At 52.3% G+C, this 18242-nt stretch overlaps 1 protein-coding gene across 1 annotated transcript; it reads right to left on the minus strand.

Annotated features, from left to right (window-relative positions):
- Positions 1 to 842: 842 nt before the first annotated feature.
- Positions 843 to 1415, minus strand: LOC135999855 (olfactory receptor 14J1-like; the record flags this gene model as incomplete). Its single annotated transcript, XM_065653428.1, has 1 exon — positions 843 to 1415. A coding segment is annotated over exon 1 (573 nt), but the record flags the coding sequence as incomplete, so codon positions are not given.
- Between the last annotated feature and the right edge of the window lie 16827 nt (positions 1416 to 18242).

Here is an 18242-nt window from a genome sequence, read left to right on the forward strand (position 1 = left end):
GGCAGGAGGCCTGGCTGTGAGAGGACACTGCTGTGTGCCCAGCCCTGCACACACACACTGTTCAGCTGTACACTGGTGTTTCAACCTGCAGGCTGCTTTCTTGTGCATGTTCTTAAGAGAAACTTGCCCTTATAGAAGTACTGTTCCGGAAGTCAGTTGTTTCACAGAAGTGCCCATTGCCTGTCCCTGCCTGCGCTCACAGGACTCACACACAGCAGGACGGTGACCAGGCTGCCAGAGCACTCAGGCCTTGCACCAACACAAGGGATGAGAAGGAGAGTGTGGGAGTGGAACGAGAACAGCTCTGGAAGGCCAAGTGCTGGTGCTCCCTGGCAGGGCTGCCAGGCTGGACTCTTTTCCCCTCCACCCATGCACAGGAACTGCAGCTCAAAATAGGTCTTGGAGGAAGAATCTCACTGAAGTAAATACATGCACAGCCCTTTATTTCGTTTAAATACACAGAGAGCATGGCTGCATATCTACACAGCCAGTGGGTTCAAAAGGAAAGGCAGACAGTGAATTAAAAAGGGGATGACAAAAATATCATGACTGATTAAGAAATAAACACCACCAACACACATACACACAAGTCTGAGCCTCTAATGAGTTATATTAAAATTGTTATCTGTTGAAGAGAAGATGACGGTAGTTTATTATTTTGGAAAGCATCCCACCATTAGTTTCCACAGGGAATCCTTGAGCTCCTGGTTCCTCATGCTGTAGATGAGGGGGTTCACTGCTGGAGGCACCAAAGAGTACAGAACAGACACCACCAGATCCAAGGATGGGGAAGAGATGGAGTGGGGCTTCAGGTGGGCAAATATGACAGTGCTGACAAACAGGAAGACCACGGCCAGGTGAGGGAGGCACGTGGAAAAGGCTTTGTGCCGTCCCTGCTCAGAGGGGATCCTCAGCACGGCCCTGAAGATCTGCACATAGGACAGCACAATGAAAATGAAACACACAGAAATTAAACAGGCACTAAAGACAATAAGCCCAACTTCCCTGAGGTAGGTGTCTGAGCAGGAGAGCTTGAGGATCTGGGGGATTTCACAGAAGAACTGGTCCAGGGCATTGCCCTTGTAGAGCGGCAGTGAAAATGTACTGACCGTGTGCAGCAAGGAATAGAGAAACCCAGTGGCCCAGGCAGCTGCTGCCATGTGGACACAAGCTCTGCTGCCCAGGAGGGTCCTGTAGTGCAGGGGTTTGCAGATGGCAACGTAGCGGTCATAGGCCATGATCGTGAGAAGACAATATTCTGCTGTAGCACAGAAAAGAAAAAAAAAGAGCTGGGCAGCACATCCTGTATATGAAATGGCCCTGGTCTCCCAGAGGGAATTGGCCAAGAACTTGGGGAGAATGGTGGAGATGGAGCCCAGGTCTAGGAGGGAGAGGTTGAGCAGGAAGAAGTACATGGGGGTGTGGAGGTGCTGGTCACAGGCTATGGTGGTGATGATGAGGCCGTTGCCCAGGAGGGCAGCCAGGTAGATGCCCAGGAAGAGCCAGAAGTGCAAGAGCTGCAGCTCCCGTGTGTCTGAGAATGCCAGGAGGAGGAACTGGGTGATGGAGCTGCTGTTGGACATTTGCTGTTTGTTGGCATGTAGGCACTGTTCAAAAAAAAGAAAAAGCAACTTAAAATTAGGACAGACTCCTCTTAGCAAAGCCACAGCATTTTTCATAGATATCACCCCAACTGAAATGCATTTTCTTCCACTGTTGTGTGCTGTCTGAGTGTGCTGTGAGCAGCAGGACCTCTGCCCGTGTACTGCCAAGCAGCCAGGTTTGCTCTGCTGCAATGGGGAGAGGGGAGCTGGTTTGTGACAGCTCCCATGTTCACACAGAATGGCAGATGTAATCCACCTTCAGTGAAAAAGTTTAACATCTGTTCTCACGACTATCAAGGGCTTGGGCTGGAGAGAAAATAATTACCATGTCTTTTTAAATATTTTATCTGTGTTTTTTTATTTTCCACCACCACATCAGGTGAGCGGGTATTTTCGAGGTAGAAATCCTTCTTTCTGTGATTTAAAATGTGAAGAATCTTGAGACAGACAGGCAAAAAGGCTCAGCTTTGTCTGGCTCAGTGCAGAATCAGCAGAAGTGTCCATCAGGATTTTACTCATCTGTCCTGTGCTTCAGCTTTTGCTGCCTTGAAAATGACTTCAGACACAATTTAATCTAATTAATCCAAACAACTGGACTCATACTAGAGCAGAAGAACCCTTTTAGAAAGGGCGGACCTGCAAACTCTTCTCTGTCCCAGCCCAGAGGTGGAGATGTGATGGAGACAGCAGGACATGACCCCTCACCAAGAGAAGCAAAGGATTCTGGCAGGAGAGTGCGGACCCCAAGGAAAGGCTCAGCACTCCTGGGATCCTACAGCAGAGCTGGGCCTTTCTGGGGGCAGCTGGCGAGCCCAGCAGGACAGGCAGAGCAGAGTCAGGGCTCCTGAAGATGGGATGTGCTAAAGAGACAGTCCGATCATTGCCCAGCAGACAACACCCAGCAGCCACCCGCAGAGAAGGAGCAAAAGAGCTCCTGAACAGCCCCTGCTCTGCTGCCTGGAGCTGTCCCTGCCTGCTGCTGTGTCTCTGTCCCCAGGTCTCCTCCTGTCAGTGTCACAGACCCCATCCCAGCCCCTGTGTGCTCACCTCTGCCCCGCAGACCCCTCCCAGCAGCCGGCACTGCCCAGGGGCATCTCTGTGTGGGCCAGCTCTGATGGGAACACCAGACCAGCCCTGATGAGGCTGGAAGTCATCCTGATGCTGTTCCTGATGCTGTCTGGACGCTAGGGTGTGTTGATTTCTGATACTCACAGGTTTATGCACTGCTAAGAGTAACAGATTTGGAATTTCAGTGCCTCCACCTGAACTGAGACATGAGTTTCTCTGTCCCATTGGCCACATAGATAACTGAGAATGTGAGACTGATAAATAGGATCCTTCTCTTTCACAGAGCCCCTGTCTTGCTGTGCTTCAAGAGTCTCCTGGGAATGTCCTAAAGTGATCTGGAGCTGTGAGCAGCCTTGACTCACTCAGCACTCACTTCATAGCAGGACCCTTCCCAGCCACACGCTGTTCCTACCCCCCAGAGCTTCTCCCCTCAGTGTTGCTGGGATCTCCCCGGGCAGGCTGAGCGCTGACCCTGGCAGGCGGCAGAGTCCCTGCCCCGGCACAGCCCTGGGGTGCAGGGACCCTGCTCTGCAGGACAGCCCTGGGCAGCCCTGGGTGCTCACCCAGCTTCACAGCTGTTTGAAATGGCCTGACAAGATCCCCGTCCTTACAGATCCCACCAGCTGTGGCTGTGCCAGTTTTAGGAGATGCCTCCATGAGTTCCAGCTGCATTGCCCTGCACCCAGAGACTTACCATGGCAAGGGCTGCAAAGATTTCTCCTCCAGTGAGCTCTCAGTCATCCTCCCAGTCCTGACCACCATTAACCTCTCTCTGCCTTGCCCGTCTCCTTGAGATCCCCAGGCAGAGCCCTCAGCCCTGCTGCGCTTTGCAGAGGAGCTGCTCCTGGGCAGAGCTGTCTCTCTGCAGCGCTGCCGCTTGCCATGAGCTCCCTCTGTCCCAGGAGCCCGGCCCAGCTCAGCAGCACAGGAGCAGCCCAAGGCGCTTTAATGACCCCTCTGGTGGCTTTGGCGCTGAGTCCATGAACCTCAGACACAGAGAGGAAGTTGAAGAAACTTCTCAAGAAGTCCAAGTCAGACTCAAACTCCAACGTCTCTTGTAATGTTAATGGGTCCCACTGAGGAACACTACTGAGGAACTGACCCCAGCGTCTGGTTAGAGAAGGAAACTGGAGGCGGAGATGACAGGTCAGGAAAAGCAAGGTGAAGGTCTCTCTGATGATCAGGAAACCTGGATGTGTTTCATTAACCAAAGGGCCAAGCCCTGACCCCCAACCCTGGGAAGGCAAATCCTGTCCCTCCCATGTTGCAAAGGGCTCTTCCTGAGACAGTGTGATGTGGGGCTGTGCAAGGCCAAGGGCAGGACTATGGTCCAACACCTCCCAGGTTCCTGGCTGGGGACAAGGAGGCCACGAGGCCCCTGTGCTGTAAGGACAAGGTGTCTCCTCACAGGCATCAGAGGTGGAGACAACAGCCATAGCTGAGGGGAGAAGGAGCTCATGTCTGTTGGGGTCTTTCAGCCTCTTTACATCCGTGATCATCTCCACGACAGCCTGTGCTATGCTGTGGCATGACCTGCACCTCTTTCCCTGCAGGCTGGAGACATTCCCCCTGCTGCCCCACCTTGCTCTTGACTGAGCATCTTCCTTCCTTTGCTGATCTCTCTCCATCCTCCCCAGCTGTTCCTTGAAGCACAAAGCCTTGGGCTGATGCAGACTCCCTCTGGGTGACCTGCTCCACCACAGCACTGCCCTTCCAGTCACATTCCTTTCTCTGCATGTCGAGCTGGAACCACCAAAGCTAAACTTTGTGGCATTAGTTCTTTCTCATGCTCTTTCCCACTAAGAAGAAAACCTCCACCATCTCTGAAACCACCCTTCAAGCACTCTCAGGCTACTCCTACACTGCTGCAGCCTCCCCAGCACTGCTGGGCCAAAGCAGCCCAGGTCCCTCGGCATCCCACACCATGTGCACAAGGTCCTGAACCCTGCCTTGGCAGAGCCCTACACTCTCCAGTTCCTCCCTAGCTCTCCAAACTGGGAAGCCGCACACTGGCACACACCCGTGTGTGTGGGGTCACACCAGTGCTGAACCGAATGGGATGAGAACTCCAGGTGTCTGGGTCCCCACGCTCCTCCTCATGCAGCCCCGTGTGCAGCTGCCTTGTTCATGGTGAGCGTGCAGCACGGGCTTGTGTGGCGGCCCTTCTAGTGCCCAGGCCCTTCTCCTCAGGGTCCCTGCTCAGCGTGTCAGGTCCTGCTCTGTCCTGGTGGATGGGGTTATTCTCCTGCCCCCATAAAGCTCATTCAGAGCTTTTGGATGGTGGAATCCCAAAGTTTCTCAAGGTCTGGACCCTCCCTGGACTGAAGATCCATTTGTGGTCAGCTCTTGATGTTTACCTGCAGATGGCTTATCCTGATGAGGGTGTCTCTCCAAAGATAACAGCATGAGGATTTTCAGGGCACTACAAACAGCCCCTCCTGGAGAAACTGGGGGGTCTTGGGGGTCTGGTGCTCATCATGCCAGAGGTCTGGACTCCGAGGGGAAGTTGCCCTTTATGTGAGGGAGCAGCAGGAATGTGTGGAGTTCTGCCTGGGGACAGAGAATATCAGCTGAACAGCTGAGGAGTCAGCATGAGAGGGCAGAACAACATGGGCAATGTTGTGGTGGGTGGACATCAGCTACAGACTCACTGATGAGGAAGAGGAATTAGATGTGGCTTCCTTCAGACAGATGAAAGAAGTCTCATGTTTGCAGGGCCATTTCTTCACAGCAGACCTAAGATATCTCAATATCTGCAAGGTACCAGCCATGCAGGAGGAGTTTGGAGCTCATTGACAACATCTTCCTGACACGGGTGACTGAGGAGTCAGTGAGGTGAGCTGCCCTGTGGGACTTCACACCTACAAACCAGAAAGAGTTGGTCAGGGATGTAGCAGTCAGGGATGAGAAAGGAAAGTTGAGGCTCCTGGAAGATGATAACAAGGCAAAGAGCAGGATTTCAGGAGAGCAGGCTTTGGCCTGCGGAGGGACCTACTTGGGTCCTATGGGGTATGACCTTGGTGTCTGTAGCGTGTTTTCTCTCACATTTCCTCCCTCCTCTCTCCCACCTGCTGTTGTGCAGCGTTTTTTACCCTTTCTCAAATACAATATCACAGAGGTGCTGTCAGCATCACTGAGTGGCTCAGATTTGTCAAGGAGTGGGTCCATCTTGGAGCCAGCTGAAATCAGCTCTGTCTGACATCGGTCAAAATCCTGTTCTCTTCTCAGAGAGGTGTCAACTGTAGCACAGCCACATTCAGCCCAGTTCCAAGACTTGGCCATGTAAACCCAATACAGGGTGACAACGTGTTGGATTTTACAAACCCCTTGACCATGAAGAAGAAATGGAAAAGATGTTTCAGACCACGGGCTGTGTAGATATGCAGCCATGCTCTCTGTGTATTTAAATGAAATAAAGGGCTCTGCATGTATTTATTTCAGTGAGATTCTTCCTCCAAGACCTTTTTTGAGCTGCAGGGACAGTTCCTGTGCATGGGTGGAGGGGAAAAGAGTCCAGCCTGGCAGCCCTGCCAGGGAGCAGCAGCGCTTGGCCTTCCAGAGCTGTTCTCGTTCCACTCCCACACTCTCCTTCTCATCCCTTGTGTTGGTGCAAGGCCTGAGTGCTCTGGCAGCCTGGTCACCGTCCTGCTGTGTGTGAGTCCTGTGAGCGCAGGCAGGGACAGGCAATGGGCACTGCTGTGACAGAGCTGGCCTCAGAACAGCCTTTCCAGATGGCAAGGTGATGTCCTCAGGGCAGGGCCTGAAGGTTTATGTCTTCCTACAAAGTTTCTCTCAAGAACATTCCCATTACAGTGACTGACAGATTGAAAAAGCTAAAAACTGTAGGCCTGTAGGTTTGGGGCATTCAGCAGAGTCCTCTCACAGCCAGGCCTCCTGCCAGAGACCTGCAGGACCAGCAGAGCAGGGTCTGGGCTGTGCCCGTGTGCACTGGACAACCCACGGCAGCTGCCCCAGGGCATCGTCATGGACTGGCCCCTCACAACCACCATTTCCAGCCCTGGGCTGTCACACCAGCTTGGAAAGTTTGTTCATGAATGAGCAGGTCAGCAGTCCATGTTTGCCTTGTACAGAGGAGAGGACAGCATGCACATCATGTACGTGAGCAGAAATGCCATCAGCTATTCTTTGGGGTTCCATGAATGCCTTTGAGACAGACAGTGTCTCAAGGTCACCTCATGTCCTTCCCTCGGCCTTGCACACCCACATCCCACGGTCCCAGGAAGAGCCCTGAGCCGTGTGTGAGGGACAGGATCCCCCTTCCCATTGCCTGGAGGTCATGGCTTCTCCTTTCTGCTTCAGAAAGCAAACCAAGGGGTTTCTCAGCATCAGAGCCACCTGCACAGGGCCTTGGCCTCCCTGTCATCACAGCCTCCAATTATCTGCTCTAACGAGTCTCTGGGGAGGCTTTGTCAGGAACAGCCCTCAGTGGGGCCCATTAATGCTTCAAGGAACTTTGGGGTTTACTTTTGCCTTTGGCTCCTTGAGAGCTTTGTTGAATCTCGTCTCAGTAACTGATGTTCATGGACTCAGCCTCAAATATACCATGGGCCCCAAGCCCTCAGAAGCCATGTCTCTTCCATCATTTTCCTCAAGTACTGAAGACTCGTAGAGCTAATTAGAGAAGCTTCAGGGGGGCAGGTAAAGAGGATATTTAGAATAAGGAAGTCGGACAGGTGGGAAAAGCAGTACCTTGAGGCCAGACACGGGGTGGACATCCTTGCTCCTCACCTCTCCAACTTCCCTGTTTTGCTCATTGGCTCCCTGGCAGTTACATCACTTTTCTTTACATCAGATTCTCCACTCAAGTTTGCACCTGCTTGTTACAGCTTCTCTCCATGAATTACTTCATGCTTTCCTTAGAGATCTGGATTTAAATAGGCACAAAGAGGCTTTTTTAATTGGCAAAAGCAAAAAAGATAATGAGAAAGAAAACACAACAGAACATAATGAACAATAAAATATACTCTGTCGTTTGTTTAAGCCACTTCCAGTGAGGTCCATCACCACAACTGAAGAGTTGCCTACAGGGAGTATGAGAGTGACAGCTGAAAGACAATTCAGCTTTACCTGCCTGAAGCTCAAAGCAGAGAAAGGTGACAGGCTCTGAATGAGCAAAGAGTGAGAGGAGGAAGAACCTCTGGAGAACAATGGAAAGTGCAAATGTCCAGACAGGCTTCTGAAGAGACGACTGCGGACATGGTGGGTTGAATAAGGACAGGTAGAAACACCTGGATGTTCAGGGGGATTAAATACACAGTCTCATAGGCAGAGTTCTGGAAATACAAGCACAGGGTAACTACAATATTTCTTCTCCTGCAATTCATACATATTGTAAAAATCCATGTTTTGGCAGGACAGAAATTCATGGGCATTTTATTTATTTAAAACATTGAATCATTTCAGCTGATGAGTGAGTTGTGGTTTTGTATGGTTTGTTTGTTTGTTTTTTGAAGAACTGAGAGCAGTTCTCATGTTTTCAGGCACAGCTCCATGGTCTGACCATAAGCCCCCAGTGCAAACCTCCAGAGCCCCCAGGGTACCTGAGGTATCTGCCTGGGACTGGCAGTTATCAGACAGCACTGACAGAGCCCTGTCGCTTCCATCAGGTACATCTGTTCTTCAACAATTGTACGCTTAATTAGATAAGTTTCAAGGGTGGAGTGAAGGAGGAAGGTACAGAAAGAGCACTTAGAAGAAGTGATAGGAGAATTCTCCCATTGATATTGATGCAGAGTGTCCCCTGAGGAGGTGTGGACAGGAAGGAGCAGCAGTCTGCCTGAGGTCCATCACTGTATAGAGAACCTGCTCCTCACCTCCCCAACCCCGCCATGTCTCTCTGTACTCTTGACTGTGCTAGTGGAAAATATTCATCCATATGACACAGGTAAGGTTTACATTCCTCCCAGACATCTCCTCATCTCCCCAGTTAGCCCAGAAAGAGACAAACACACACACACACACAAATGGGTCTGGGATGGACTATTCTTGAGCTCGAACATCACAGAATCATAGAATATCTCGAGTTAGAAGATCCCCATAAGGATCAATGAGTCCAGCTCCCCACTGCTCGCACAACCACGTAACATTAAACCACAAGACAAAGAGCATCGTCCAGACACTCCTTGACCTCTGACAGGCTGGGAGCCGTGACCACTTCCCTGGGGAGCCTGTTCCAGTGACCGACCACCCTCCAGTGAAGAACTTCCTCCTAATGTCCAGTCTGAACGTCCCCTGACGCAGCCTCATTCCATTTCCAGCTGTCTTGTTCTCACTGGTCACCCGAGACAGGACATTGGCCCCTCACCTCTGCTGCCTCTCTGAGGAAGGTGCAGACTGTGATGGGGGCTCTCCTGCTTTTCGTTAAAACAAGACTAATTCTCTTTTGGTGAATTTTCCTTTCAGCTTAAGCTCTTCTAAGTAACTGCATATTTCTGCAGTTGGATGCATGTTTTTCAAACACTGTCTGCTCCAGAGCCGACAACGGCCAATATTGACAGTTTTACTGAGCTAACAGTAGGGCTGGTATGCAGAAAAGGCCTAGGACTATATCTTATTGCTATAGCAGCCAACATCGCTGGTGAATCTCTTATGTCGCATAAGTGAGGGGGTTGTACTTGCAGGGCAGGTTGGACAGAACGAGTGACGCCAATTGAAAACCGAGTTGTTCCATGCCATCCACGTCATGCACAGTTTAATGCTGGGAGATCAGAAGGGTCTCAGGCTCTTCGTGCATGGCCGGCATCTCAACAGGAGCCTGCCCGTTGTCCTGCCTGCAACCCTGATCCTGGTTCCAGTCCTTGCATCCCTGAATCCAGTTCCTGTGCACTGTCGAGTCCAGTCCAGGACTTCCTGATGTCTTCCCTGCAGCCTCTGCTGTGACACCAGCCCCTGTGGCAGCATTTTGGCTACTCTGGGAAATACAATATTGGTTTTGTATATTTTGCCTTATTTGTCTCATTATTAGTATTACGAGGAAAGTTTTAATTTTTGTCTTGTTTTGTTTTATAAATCTATCCAAATTGTAAGTCTTTCTCCCTTTTCCTCCTTTTCCCTTTCCTTAGTGAGGAAGGGAGTGTGGTCAAGAGAGAACATCAGCCACACTTTATTGTTGCCACTGTGCTCGGCGCTGGTGAGGCCGCAGCTTGAATCCTGTGTTCAGTTTTGGGCCCCTCATCAGAAGAAGGACATTGAGGCACTAGAGAGAGTGCAGAGGAGGTGACAAAGCTGCTGAGGGGCCGGAGCACAAGTGTGATGAGGAGCGGCTGAGGGAAGTGGTGGGTTCAGCCTGGAGAACAGGAGGCTGAGGGGAGACCTGATCGCTGTCTACAACTGCCTGAAAGGAGGTTGGAGCATGGAGGGTGTTGGTCTCTTCTCCCAAGGAGCAAGTGAGAGGACAAGAGGAAATGGCCTCAAGTTGTGCCAGGGGAGGTTTAGACTGGAGGTCATTAGGGACATGGGTTAGTACTAGAGTTGGGTTATGTTTGGACTCCATGAACCTGATGGTCTCTTCCAACCAAAACGATCCTATGATTCTATGGAGAGATGATCTGAAGGCAGGCTAGCAGCAGACCCTGAGGCTGTGCCGGGGGTGGGCACATCTGGCTCATCCCAACAGGATTTTGGAAAGTCCCTTCCCAGCTGTGAGCGCCAGGCCAAGGGCACGGGGCAGAAACAGCCCCCACCCCTGAGGGCCCTGGCCCCCAACTGGCCTCTGTCCCCAAACTACTCAAACTGCTGAACAGGCTCTCCCTCTACCTGAATGATCTTCAGTTTTAAGAAAATGCCAAACAAACGTGTACTTCTGGATGAGGATGGAGCAGGTTCAGGTCCAGGGCTGCTGCAGGAGCAGGTGTCTCCAGCACAGACAGGCTGGGGGGACCTGTCGACCTCGGCACCCCTGGGCCCCACCATGGCCCAGTTCAGCAGCCCTGGGCCCGAGGGCTCAGCCCAGGGACAGCCCCACAACCAGGGTCAGAGCGGTTCCTGCTGCTGCCCCGAGGGTCACCAGCCCCAGTCAGCCCTGGGCCAGAGTGCAGGTGTCTGAGCTGGGCTGAGGTGGAAGGGGCTGGAAAACAGCTCATCGGGAGGAGGCGATGGAAGAAGGTGCAGCGTGTGTGTGGCAGCGGGGATGAACTGACACCCTCACTTTGGTATCTGGATCAGTGCTGGGCTTGCACATGGACTAAGCCCCAGCTCAGAGCACAAATTGCTGTTGCCAGCCCTGGGTGCCAAGCGCTGTTGCTGCTCTCTCCTCCCTGGTGCCACCCAAGCACACGACTGCCCTGCCTGCTCCTGCCTTGGGGTTGGGAAACTCGGGGTCAAAAGGAAAGACAGACTCATGTGGTTATGTGATCTCTGAAGTGTCCTGAGATTGCTTTGCTAATCACTCTGTAACAGTTCCTGAGCTATTAATTCGATTATAGGCACAGGGATGCAAATGAGGCATGAACCAACTTTCCAGTTAAGGTGTCCTTCTTAGAAAAAAACACACTTCCATTTTCACATTGGGAACACACTGAAAGATGGACACTGAAGCAGCATCTGCCTCTTGTGAAAACAGGTAACAACAGATGGTTCCATTGATCCTTAGTTGCTTCCTGCACAGGAAAACTCTCCATTAATTTAATCTTTGGTGTACAGGCAGGGCCTTGCTGATGTTCCTGTGGAGGCAGCAAGCATGTGGATGTCAGGCTTTCTGCAGATTTGTGACTGAGTTTTCCTGTTTTCCCTAATAAGGAAAATCTTGCTGTGGACTCCTGAAGTCTCCCATAAGCTGATGGGTTCAGAGAAGGATGGGGAGCTGCAGTTAGCTCAGGGAGGACCAGTCAGCATCACAGGCAAAGCAGACTGGTACTCAACTTGGTGAACATTAATGGAATTTATTGATAAATGAAACTGGCACCTCTCCCCCGTCTTTGGGCGGATCACCGTGCACCCTGAACCGATACAGGCAGGTGTGGTCCGGGTGGCCCCAGTTGCTCAGCACTTGCAGCTGGATGTAATTCACGACCCCAGGGAGCTTGTTCTGAAACAACAAGAAGAAAGGAGTCGCCTTTTCCTCTCTGGTACGTGACCACTGACAGAAGTGCCGCAGCAACGGCCTCTTTCAACAGCTTCCTTCCAGCTGCCCCGCGAGGGCTTTGGACCTGTCGTGGGTAAGATGTCCTTGTCCTGCTCTACCTCGTTGGGCCATGAGAACTAGTAAAGGAAGAAGCAGCACCCAGATGCCTCAGCAAATACGCTGGAAAGTTCTCGCCTGCTTTGGGGCACAGGCTTCCACAGTCAGAAGACCCAGTGGTGGTGTCAGGAAAACAGCTCATTGCCTTCTCTAGAAAGCCAAGGAAACAGAATGGCCTCCCTGTCACTGCTCACTGCCAGCACCAACAGAATCCTCAGGAAGCCCAGTATTTCTGGTCTTTAACTGGCAGAGCAGCAGTCGTGCATCCTACGGGATGTGGCCTCTTGTGTGCACTTGGGGTCCAGACAGTCAAGCTGATTCTAGTTTCAACTGTGGCGCTTCTAAGTGCTGAAGTTTAAACCCAAAATGAGAGAGAAGAAGAGCGGCAGTCCAGCCATGTGCCACCAGGAAGTTAAATCAGAAGAAAGGCCAGCGTGGCACACGTTCAAGGACAGGGCTGCCTGTAGCCCTTTGGCAGGGAAGCCTCTCCCCATCCAGCCACATTTCTCCTCCTCTCCTACAGTTCTCCCCCTCTTTGTCCCCATACCTTCAGCTGGAAGGTCTGACTGGGATTCAGTGGTGCCAGGAAGGTGAACTGTCCCAGGAATGTTCCCTGCTCGTCGTGTTCTTCCTTGAAGCCCTACAGAAGGACAGGGGTGGAGAAAACAAGAGCGTCTGGTGCACCATGGCAAGACTGAACTTCAGTCGGTGAAGTACAGCGTTATTTCGGCTACGTAGTCCAAGGACCATGAGCACAAGGAAAAGACGAGAAGCTGAGGATCACAAATCCCTCTGGCATTGGAATCCAAGATGGTCTAGGACCATGCACTGTCCAGCTCCTTTTCCCTATGGCTCCTGGAGTAGCCTCTTGCCCCAGAAGCTTCCTTTCAAGTAGTCCATTGAATAAAAGAGGAATACAATGGGAAGGGAGCGACTCCAAGGAGCCTGTTTCTTATGAGAGCCAGGAGGAACCTTCAGGCCACTCCACTCTCAGAACCACCTTCACCCCCTGCTTAGAAATGCTGTGCAAGCCCCTTCCCCCCACTCCAGAGAAATCACTTACGTAGACAGCAAAGTCCTTTGGAGCTCCGGAGACACTTTCTCCATGGAACGCTGTCCCCGACACATGGTCCATGGTGACTGCTCTGGGAATCACTGGCACAGATAGCTTGATGAAGACCTGTCCTTGACTTCCTGGGAAGGGCCAGCAGCTTCCAGGATGATTTTCTGGCTGAACAAAGAAGAAGAAACTACATTGACATGGAGAAGGTTGCCCTGGCCCTCTCCCAGAGCTCTGCAGGCAGCTCTGCCCTTCTCCTTCTGTGCCGTGCTGACAGTTTGCACAGCGACTGGGCAGACACAGACTGCAGGAGCAGCCTGGCCTGGTAGAAGCTCCCACCGAGAACCTGGGGCACTCTGGGACAGGAAATACTCAGCAGGGAGACACAGGAGGAGAGCAGGTCCATGCGAGAAGGAGGCAGGAGAAGAAGCTTCGAGGAGCAAAGACGGGGGGAAAGGCAACTCCAGAGCAGCGTGTGTGGTTCATCCTCCTGACCTCTGTTTTACTGCTTCTTGGTGCTCCTACCTCAAGAACAAGCTCAGGGGACCTCATATAATCCATCACCGGCATGGAGTACAGGAAGACTTTGGCTTTGTCATTCCGGAGGGATGGAGAAGTCCTTGAATGAATGACAGCAGCCCCTGGAAATTCAAACATGAGCAGAATCATCAGGCAGTGTTGGGAGCAATATTGCACTGTTGACTTGAAAAAGCTTCTCAGTTGGCATCCATGTCCTACAGTGGGTTCCTCTCTTTCTAATTGGAATGACCCCTCTAGAACACACAGCAGGGAGTCCTGGGGCTGTGCAAAAAGACAAGAACGTGAACCAGGCTTTCTGTGCTTCCCATGGGGTCTGGCCCATTACAGACTCTGTCAGTGGGGGCACTTGTTAGGGCACAAGGTGACCCTTGACTTCTCGCCCCTTCTCTCCTACCCCTGGGCATCTTCCAATGCCCATCTTGTCAATCTGGACAGGAAGCGCTTTGGAACTGGTTTGTTTGTACAGTGTCACGGTACCTGCTGATTTCAGGGCGTAATCAGGCATTGGGACCTGCATTTCCTCCAACTTCTCCAGGGCTTCATTGATGATCTCCTGAACCGCCTGGGAAGGAACACAAAGGAGAGCGCCTGTTGGAAGGAAAACGAATGGGGCAAGCAGCTCCCCTGCAAGGCCAACCAAGGTGCATGGAGACAAGGCCCATATCAGATGGAAGGAACACCCAAATTGCCTGGAAGCCTCCCAGGTTTGCTCTGCTGTGCTTGACGGGATCAGAAAGGGGGGGCTGCTCACTCCAGTGCTCTGAATGCTGGAGCTGCGGGAAGGGGCTTTTCCTGTGGAGAGGCCCCAGGCCAGGCAGCACGGACAGACAAGGAAGCGTGGCCATGACAGCAATTGCTCCAGCAGCACCAGCCTGTTGGCTGTGACAGGGAATGGAGTAGGATACGTGCCGGAGGGAGGATAAAACCCCTGAGGAGATCCTTCTGCCTTGTGCCCTTACCCGTCCGGTAAAGCCTGGGAGCCTTCCCTGCTTCACGCCTTCATGGAGAGCCCGCTCAGCCACATCCTTTGCGCTCCAGCGCAGACTATAAAGCTGTTCCTGGAGCTTTCTGAGCTGGTCTGGCAGGGATTGGGTTTCGATCAGGTCTCCTAATTCCGCTGCAGTGCTCCAGAGCGATAAGGCGCCGAGTCGTCCCACATGGAAAACACCTGTCAGACACATACCAGAGCTTAGAACTTGGTCTAAGGCTGGGTTGTGCCTCGGGCTGCCCTCTCCCCTTTCTGTGTCTCTCCCTAGCGCCATTGTTGTCTCTCCTCTTATTGTCTTTGACAGTGGCCATCATGGCGTACGGGCTCCGCAAGAGATGGGCGTTCCCTGCCCTGGACTGTGCTCCTCGTCCTGCAGAAGATTTTCATCCCCCTGGGGCAGGAGAGCTCAGCCACAGCCTCTCCCTCGGCTGAAGAGAACTGGCTTAGCCCTCCTGGGGAAGGCAAGTCACCCCTTCCTCACCCCCACACCCGTCTCGCTGGAGCAGGGACTGGCACAGCTCTGTCGGGGACTTTCTGCTCTTAGCTGAGCTCCTCTGGTCACAGCGGGGGAAGCAGACCAGGGCAGGATGGAGCCCCAAGCACATCCTAAAGCACCGTCCTCAGGTCGGAGCTCTGCAGAGACTCACCGAGAGAGAACAGGCCCAGAAGCAGCACCAGGATTGTTGCCTTCAGTGCCTTCATCTTCCTGCAGAGCAACAAGGAGGAAAAGGCTGGTGAAGCTGGCGGTTCCCGTGCAGATCAGCAGCAGACTGGAGAGCAGCAGCAGGGACTGCAGCCCTTGAGCCTGGCGTTCCTGGCGTGTGCGTTGGCTTGGTCCTGCAGCAGCTCGAGTCACTGCTGGGGTTGTCACCAGCTGCACTAGTGGGGGATTTGTCACGGCAGCAATTGTTTTGTTAGGGACAAAGGGCTCAAGATTGACTCTGGACTAAGAGCAGGAGTTGCAACAAGAGCTGTGGCCACACTTCCCGTTTGTTGGGCTGGACAGGTATTCTTTGGAAATGGAAGGCACATGACGAATGCTGTTTCTCCTGCCCACCACCCGATGGGCACTTGTGCTGATCCTCTTTTCCACCCTCTCAAGAGAAGGTTCAGCCTGTGCCCCTACGGCAGGCTCTATCGGGGCCACTGCTTGGGACTCCCTCCATGTGATCCAAAATAGACCTGTCCCTCATTCTGCAGAGATCAAAGGCTTTCTGGGCCTTGCCCCTGTGGTCATGAAGAGGCTGAAAGGCGGCTGCTGCCTTCCACCAGCTCCAGAGTGAGCTCTCAGGCTGCCCTCGTGTTCCTCTCCTGTCCACCCTCCACCCACCCCAGCTGATGAGGTTGAAAACACACCTGGGCAAAGGGGAGGAAGATTTTTTAACATACCCGTTCAGATCTTCAGCCTTTTCCGTCTGTCTCTTGGTACCTGCTGAGGTGCAGGTAACAAGCATCTGACTCGCTCACGAGTGAACCAAAAGCTCTGCGATCTCAGTTCCCTCAAGATCGAGAGTGACAAGGGCTCAGGGAGACCCCTGCTTTTATACTCTGCTGTGCCGACCTCAGCGCTGATGCTGCTTTGTGACATCAGCGGCAGTGGGTGATGTCACAGTGGAAGAGGCTGCACCACGTTGGGAGGCAAAGTCCAACCTGACAGGAGCGGGTTTTGCAGTCCTCTCTGCAAGGGCAGAAATCCTTTGCCATAGAAAGGCTGGAAAGGTACAGGAACATGTTACTCTCAGAAAACAGACTCTGTCAACCACTCTTCCTCTTGCTTACTGAAGTTCAGATGGTGTGAGAAAAAAAAAACCACCACAAAAAAGCAAGATTCTTGTTCTTATTTGATGGAGCCCATTATATCAGCCACTCAACATTAAGTCCAACTCCAATCTGAACCTCAGAATAAGAAATGCCATCTTAAAATTTCCAGGAAATGGAAGGGCTTTGAAGTGGCAAGACCAGAAAACATTCATGAAAGCAGCGCCATGCAAGTCCACAGCCCTGATCACAGACCACCTGCCCCGTTACCTAAGGCAATGATGTTCTCAGCTGATTTGCAGCCACTGACATCTGGAAAACAGCACAAGGTCTCTTGTTGTTTCGCGCCAAGCACACAGGTTGACACTGGAGCTGGTAAGAAAAATATCCACAGTCAGTCTGGTTTCATTAGAGGACACCAGGACAAGTTCAGTTCACATTCACAAGGAATCACAGCAGGTCCCACCAGTCCCTGCAGACCCCAACAGGGCTCCTGTGCAGGGTCCCGAGGAGCAGTGAGCGCAGAACAAGAAACCTTCCTTCAAAAGAAGGTCCCCAGCCGGCTCTTTCCCCAAGCTGCACAGAGCAGCAGCTGAGAACAACCTCTGCCACAACTACACCCGGCTCTGCCGTCTGCAGGAGGAGACCAGCTCCTAAATGATCCCCAGCCTTACATACACAGATCTTCCCCAGGGCAGTGCTCAGCAAATACCAGAGCACAGCGACGCCTGGTCATTCAGTTGAAGCTGCTGGGGAGAAGGACAGAGGACTAGAAAGAGACAAATCAGACAAGAGAGAAGACAGAGGAGCCCAGAGAGAAAGAAACACACAGGGAAAAGGCTGGAGACATGGAGAGATCAAGAGAAATAGGGACGAGGAGCCACAATGAGACAGGGAGGAAGAAAGAGGAGGGTGGAGGAGCAGGACAGAGGGACAAGGGGATGGGAAGGAGAAGAAGGAAAGTTGGGTAGAGAAAGACAGGGACAGGGAGGGGGATGTACAGATGGAGAAAAGGAAGGAGAGAGAGCAGAACAAAGGGACTGAGAAAGAAAGCAAAGGTAAGATGGGGATGAAGAGACTGTCAAAGGGAGAAAACCCACAGTGAGCTGGAGGAAGAGGAAAGGAGGGCTGAGAAGCAGCAAAGAGGAAGAGACAAAAAATAAAAGGCAGAGCCAGCTGGACAGGGGTCGATTGCCAGAAGCAATGGGACAGGCAGCGGGGCAAGAATAAAGAGAGAAAAGATGGGGACAGGCAGCAGGACAGAGGGACAGTGAGAGGATAAAAGGGGCAGGGAACAGGATATACATGGAGAAACAATCAGCAGAAGAGAGAGAAAGACAGAAGAGAAAAAAAGAGATGAAGAGGGACATGGGACAGGGAGAGAAATAAAGAAAGGAGGAAAGGGAGCAGGACAAGGATGTTCAGAGAAACAGAAAGACAGGGAGCAGGACAGGGCAACACAGACAGAGAAAAAAGGGTCAGGGAGGCAACACAAAGGGAAAGACATAAAGAAGAGACAGGCAGCAGGGCACGGATAGAGGTAAAAAGGCCTGGGCTGGGCAGCAGGGCAGAGATGGAGACCAAAAAGCAGCTTTGGGCTGCAGGACAGAGATGGAGTGAGAAATGAAAGTGACAGGGAGCAGGAGAGAGTGACAGAGAGAGTGGAAAAACTACAGAGGGAGCAGGACAGCAAAACAGAGCGGGGGACAGACAGGGAGAAGGGCAGAGAAACAGAGAGGGAATGAGAGGGGCAGGGAGCAGGACAGAGAGCTGGAGCAGGAAGGGAAAATGAGATGGGCAGCAGAACAAAGGGAAGGAGAGACAAAGGCAGGGGCAGGGAGCAGGACAAAGGGGTGGAAGAAGAGAAGAAGTGGTAATGGTTCAGGACTGAGATGAAAAAACAAATTAAAAATACACCGGGACTGGGATGGAGTGACAGAGAAAGGGCAAAGGAACAGGGGGCGGGACAGCACTGAAGGAATAAACAACTGTGGTGGGCAGTGGGACAGAGAGCTGGAGAGAGGA

Source organism: Caloenas nicobarica, chromosome 30 (assembly GCF_036013445.1).
Source record: "Caloenas nicobarica isolate bCalNic1 chromosome 30, bCalNic1.hap1, whole genome shotgun sequence".
Taxonomy (NCBI): domain Eukaryota; kingdom Metazoa; phylum Chordata; class Aves; order Columbiformes; family Columbidae; genus Caloenas; species Caloenas nicobarica.